Source organism: Octopus bimaculoides, chromosome 2, assembly GCF_001194135.2.
Source record: "Octopus bimaculoides isolate UCB-OBI-ISO-001 chromosome 2, ASM119413v2, whole genome shotgun sequence".
Lineage (NCBI taxonomy): Eukaryota > Metazoa > Mollusca > Cephalopoda > Octopoda > Octopodidae > Octopus > Octopus bimaculoides.
The window spans coordinates 36,275,241-36,281,810 of record NC_068982.1 but is presented as its reverse complement, the minus strand read 5'-3'; the positions used below and the strand labels follow the sequence as shown (position 1 = coordinate 36,281,810).

Below are 6,570 nucleotides of genomic sequence, written 5' to 3'. Positions count from 1 at the left end.
TCTATTTCAGAAACTACTACTAAAAGACTGAAGTAGATGACTCCTTAAAATTACTGATGCTATTTGAACCAGGGAGACAATACTCTATGCATCTGCTAGAGCAAGCAGCTAAATTCATCACTGTATCATCTCAATGAAGCATCTTAGATATACAAAAACAGATGGAATGGTCATAGCTGTAATATGTTTATAGGTTTACTTGACTGAGACTATTGGGTGATGAGTGAAAGGTTAAATTGACTTTGTTGAGATATCAATCAGAACCATAAAACAACATAGACTCACAATCAGTTTACTAATACAAACAGGCTAAGAACATAACTTTTTGTGAACCAAACCTGGGTTTGTAAACTTATAGATAAACAGATTTTCGTAAAACTGCCCATTTAGATCTAATCATTAACTATTATTGCAGAAGAATCACATTAAAGCAGGAGCTGAAAGTTAAGTTTAGACTCATTATATATTACAGTCAACAATAGACAAAATGAATTAAGAACAAAAATTGTGAAAGATATTTCATTTTTCTTTTAATTTTCTTGAAACAAGTCAAATGTAAGTCCAATAGTGTCTTACTTTTTCTAAATTGCCCATATAGCTGATATAACTCAAAATTTACACTCCTATCAAACTGATGGGATAACAAAAATTACAGCATTCAGAATCACTTTTAGTGAAGACTTAAAACTACCAGAAATGAATGAAGTATGAAAAACAAATAATGGTCAAGAACTGGAAAAAAAAAAAAAAGAACATTCTTTCCTTTATTTCTGGCAGAGCAGTCTGCGTCAGACAAATTCTAACAGATGCAACTTTGCTGGTTAATTGAACTGTGCATACTTCATCTTTTGCAAGAATGGGTAGCATATGGAAATGTTGAAAATGTTCATGATGATTCTTCTGTGCCCTAGCCAATTTAAGTGTCTGGGCTTTTGATTTCAGCCTATCACCAATTTTATAACATATACGGTAACTAAGATAATATCCAGTATAATTTATATAATAAATTGCATGACAATAGACCAATTTTACAAGGATTTAAAATTTTGATGTAACTCTGGTTTAATATCATACACCATATCTAGAAGTTTCTTCAAACCATATTCTCTATTCTTCTTCACCATGTTGTTAAGATCTACTATTTTCCGTTGAGTGCTATCTTGAATACTTTGTTCCATATCACCTCGTGAACCAAGAACCTGAAATAAGGAAAAAATAATTATATTTATAAAAGCATTTATTCTAAGAGTTCTGTAGTAAAGAAATTGTGAGTAAATAAAAGAATGTGAATGTCTTAATTTCAAATGTAATTTTCCTTTTTTCATGAAGAAATCTGATATTGTAAAAATTCATTAGATATGTTAAATACCATTTTTGCTTCTATCTACTTTAAATCTTTATTGGTGTATCTTGTCTTCAAGTGTTATATTTTTACATATAAATAAGAAATCTATATTTTAAGCACAAAACTTTAATGCTCTCATCTGTTATGCCACAGTCTTGGGATCATGTGTCAGAAATTTATAAGTTCGATTCAGTTCATTAATATTGATTATCAAATTTACATATATGAAATTCACACCCTTATGTTTGTAAAATAGCCATATTACAATTTTGATTATAAGAGGGAAAAATGTAAATTCTATCAGGGGAAATTCGCTTCTTGTATTCATTAAACAGTTTTCCCACAATTTATTTCCTATGTTCTATTTTACAAGTAGTTTCAACCTTTCTTTGTCTTGCTAAACTTGTATCATACATAAACCCATGATTTCATTAGTCACAGATTTATGTTAAGCTTGCTCATCATGAATTAGATAACGGAATAGTTATGGCAGTATGGCTCTATTTAACCTATGCACTTGTACAAAACCAAGTTGCAATTTTGCTCTAGCCATTTTCTATTTTTAACCATTTTAGAGAAGTAAACATCATTATCATCATTTAACATTCATTTTCCATCTTGGCATGTGAGTTGGATAGTTTGACAGAAGCTGGTAAGCCAGAGGATTGCACCAAGCTCTATTGCCTGCTTTGGCATGGTTTCTATAGCTAGATATAGAGTGTACTGGGTACATTTTAAGTGACACCAGCAAGGTTACCAAGTAACTTGCAAGATGAAGACACCTCAATTGAGATGAGGAGTGGTATTGAGGGAGGTGACTTTGTACCAGGCAATGAGAAATTAAACTATGATAGAGGGACAGAAACAGGTGCCTTGTAATAGAGGAGATACATGGCTAACCCAGTTGGAGTGAGAGAGAGAGTATATAGTAGTGAAAATGTGCCAGGGATTACCTTTAAGGTACAAGGAGATGAATGAAGTGGAGTGGTACAGAGGACTGGATTGAGTGAGTGAGCAGGGAGTTTATGAGAGTGCAAAAAGAGAGTGGGAGAAAGGAGAGGGGAAAGAGAATGCAGTGAAAACAGGTATATAGGGGAGTAGTAGGACAGCAATGATACAGTTGGCAGGGGGAGGACAGGAGAGAGAAAGAGAAGACAAAGCTATAGGAGTAGGTGGGGGGACAGACAAGTGCAGTGCATGATATGTAGTTTATTTTGGTGGGGAGAGGTTAATGTAACATGTGGGTGGAGAGCACATGAATCACAGAGCTTTAAGAATTCAGTTTTGCTGAGGTAAGCGGGTTTTCTCAAGAACCTCATATCACCAGACATTTCAGTTTATTGTCATCTCTGTGAGGCTCAACATCTTGAGATCAGGCCTCACTACTTCATTCCATGTCTTCCTGGGTCTCCTTCTACAGGTTCCATCCACTTTAAGCAATAAATCCCAAATTATTTGAAAATTTATTATGAATACAGTTATCAAACATACAAACATATACATCACTAACCTTGTTCTCATATTCCTTGTATTTCGAGTCAGACTCTGCACGGAAACTTTCAATTTCTGCTTGTGCTTCTTCTTTTGCTTGTTTAAGACGTCTTGCTTTTCCTTTAAATGCAAACAAACAAGGGGTGATCATTCATTGAAACAGTTAATACCAATGCAAATATAGTGCAGATAGGTGCAGGAGTGGTTGTGTGGTTAAGTAGTTTGCTTACCAACCACATGGTTCCGGGTTCAGTCCCACTGTGTGGCACCTTCAGTAAGTGTCTTCTACTATAGCCTCAGGCCAACCAAAGCCTTGTGAGTGGATTTGGTAGACAGAAACTGAAAGAAGCCGTATGTATATATATATATATATATATATATAGATAGATATATATATTTGTGTGTTTGTGTTTGTTCCTCCAACATCGCTTGACAACCAATGCTGGTATGTTTATGTCCTTGTAACTTAGCAGTTTGGCAAAAGAGACCAATAGAATAAGTACCAGGCTTACAAAGAATAAGTCCTGGGGTCGATTTGCTCGACTAAAGGTAGTGCCCCAGCATGGCCGCAGTCAAATGATTGAAACAAGTAAAAGAATAGCTATTTGGAAAATCCAAAGTAAGATAAAGAAATATTTCATCTAGATGTGTCCGTGAGAATTGAGTACATGAATATCATATAGCTATCCTTTATTCAAAAATCATCTGCAATTAAAACAAAAACCTTACTCTTTTAAAGGACTTGACACACTGAATACTGTAGTGCTGGATATATAAAAATATGGGAAGGTCAAAGTTGGAATGCCTTTGAACATATTTCTGCTCTATCAAATTTTATAAGGGAGGTCTTTATTTCTCTTCATCAAAAAACAAATGTAGCCAACGATTGAAGACATTTGCAAAAACTAGTCTCTGTATTTTACATTCACTTTACCACATAAAGGTAGGAATATGCTCTGTAAGTTTGTTAGTATTTCAAATTTAAGCCAATACTAGTTGCTTAACCTATAATTTGAGCCCATCTACTCAGTATTCCCTTAACATGAAAGCAAACTGTTTTTACTAAAAGAGTGAAGCAATGTCAACAGCCTGTTAAAGATCCTCCCAGGCTGCTGAAACTTTCATAAATTGATGGGTTAGAGTATGGATATGAGTAAAATAATTGGGATAATAAGATGAGCAGTAAATGCATTAAACAGATTAAAGTATGTTTAGTATAGTTTGCAAGTTCAAAGTAGCAAAGACAAAAGGAGGACACAACATATGTAAGTGGACTGAAGGGTAGTGCTATCAGTTGAATGAATTTTCTTTCTTTTCCATCCCAGATGCAGAAAGTACACTTCTACCTTAAAAGGTCTGCCAGTATTTAGAGTTGAAATATTTCCATCCCACAAGAGAAAACCTTTCTTGAGGGTGCAATCCTTGCCATATTATAGTTGTATGACCACATGATAAGTCATCACAGAAATGGAAACATAGCATTTATAGAGTACGAGGAGGTTTTAACTGTTTCTTATGTACCCATTAGGAGAATGTTATAGGTGTATCTGCTTGGTAAGAGTAATGACCATGGTGATGCTGTTGAATTTTCTATCAAGGTTGCTTCCAAAGTCTCTGTTCATTGAAATACTACATGTTTGGTCAAGAGATGTCTATAGTGTATTTTCAGTACCATCTGTGTGGCTAATTGGTAACAGGAAGAGTAAAGATGAAAATCTGTGGCAGCCATAACAAAACCTTGAGTTACACTGAACTGATAGAATGAGAGTCAAAGAAAAACCCATTGACACATATATGGACTAATTTGATGATACTTTTCCCTTCAGATGAGTAGATTATGGAATCCATATAAAAAATAGCTTTCCTTTATTCATGTTAGATATGAAGACTTGATGTTAAGAGCAATAACTTTATTTTTACTGAGATCCTCTAAGCATGTTAAGTTTTACAAGCAGGGACTTTGAGAGGGTAGGGGAAGAAAATAGGTTTACCACTCAAGAACAGTTATAGCACATAACCATCAACCCAATTTCACTCACATGACTTCAGTCAACTTGAAGCTATAGCAGAAGACACTTGCTTAAGATGCTGCACAGTGAGACTGAACCCAGAACTATGTGATTACAAAACAAGCTCCTTTATCATATACCCATGTCTGTGCCTATTGTCAAAATGGATATACAAGGTGACAGTACTGTTCTAATTTTATAATCAGTGATCACATTATTTAATAATGATATCAAATTAATAATATTCATTTCAACTAGAAATGCCAGAGAATGTATAGATTTACTATTGTATTTAGAATTGCAGTAATGTCAACACCATGTCTGTTGTCAGTTCTAAAGAATTCAAATTATAATGTACTGATTGTAAAACCTTTGTAAACTATGAAAAAAAATAATAGTACAAAGTCAGCATGCAGAGCTGGTCAAAAAGGAGAAAGAATATACATTGTTAATATACAAAGAAAAGCTCATTTATAAAGCAGACATTCAAGAAAAACTGTTAAATATGATCATGATACTAATTTAGAATAGGCTTTGTGCAATTGGTACCAAGTAGTGAAAATAGGGCTAAGTATTTGTAAATAAATTCAGTAAAGTAGGCCATGTACCACCAGCTGTTGCATTTATTCTTGCTTTTAGATAAATTTTATAGCCTTAATGCTTTATGAAACAAGAAAAGGTGAATGTTAAGATTGTTATATCACTCATTTCTTTGCTGTACTAATTGTTGTCAAATAGAATGAGATTTTAATACCATGAGTTAAACAAAGATATTTAGATATTGCAAACAAAGATTTGACCAAGATGTCTATTATTCATTTATATAAATATGAATGGTTTATGCATATGTTTGCCTTGTATTCAGAAACTACAAAACTAACGTCCACAAAAGCATGTATATTATTAATTGCCATCTCACAGGGAAGATTTTTTTAATGATTTGAGAAATAAAAGTGACGTCTCCCTCAAATCGCATACAACTGCCTGTCAGGGAATGACAGAGTTGAAATGGAGTTGTATTAGAGAAAAGTAGAAATGCATACAGTTGGAAAAAAGTAGTAGTGTGAACTACTAATGAGAGATTCTAAAATGTGTTTGGGCAAAATAAAACTGTTTATCTTTCTTCTTCAGTCTTTCTCTCTTTAATATTTCTCTCTCTATCTCTCTCTCTCTCTCTCTCTCTAGAACAGTGGAACAGAATGAGAGATACACACCAAGAGAAAATACAGAGAGAGAGAGAAAGTGAAGGAGAATTATAACATTGATTTGTTTACATTTTTATCACTATTTCACAGAACAACCTTTTTAAGCAGTCATTAGATTTCCATCTTTTGAACTTTGTAGATTCCATTCGTGTGCAAAAAAATAAAGTTCTTTGAAATATATTTTTCATCTTCTACTGATAACCTATGTAGTGCTTCAACACATCATATAACTAATGAAGTGTTATATGCAGTGACAGTAAAAAAGGATGGAAAAAAAAAGGCAGGGAGCCACAGCATGGTATCGTAAGCTGCTAGAAACAGCAGCCAAATCTACCTCAAAGTCATCATCATCATCATCATCATCGTTTAACGTCCGCCTTCCATGCTAGCATGGGTTGGACGATTTGACTGAGGACTGGTGAAACCGGATGGCAACACCAGGCTCCAGTCTGATTTGGCAGAGTTTCTACAGCTGGATGCCCTTCCTAACGCCAACCACTCAGAGAGTGTAGTGGGTGCT

The 6,570-nt window shown here is 34.2% G+C and overlaps 1 protein-coding gene across 1 annotated transcript in view; it reads right to left on the bottom strand.

Annotated features, from left to right (window-relative positions):
- Positions 1-505: 505 nt before the first annotated feature.
- The window catches only part of LOC106878774 (V-type proton ATPase subunit G), a 14,947-nt gene continuing 8,882 nt past the window's right edge, over positions 506-6,570 (bottom strand). The window contains exons 2-3 of the mRNA XM_052976344.1: positions 2,856-2,956; positions 506-1,199 (exon numbers count right to left, since the gene is read on the bottom strand). Coding sequence (XP_052832304.1) covers positions 1,029-1,199; positions 2,856-2,956 — 272 coding nt within the window. The 3' untranslated portion in view covers positions 506-1,028. The remainder of the gene's footprint in view (positions 1,200-2,855; positions 2,957-6,570) is intronic.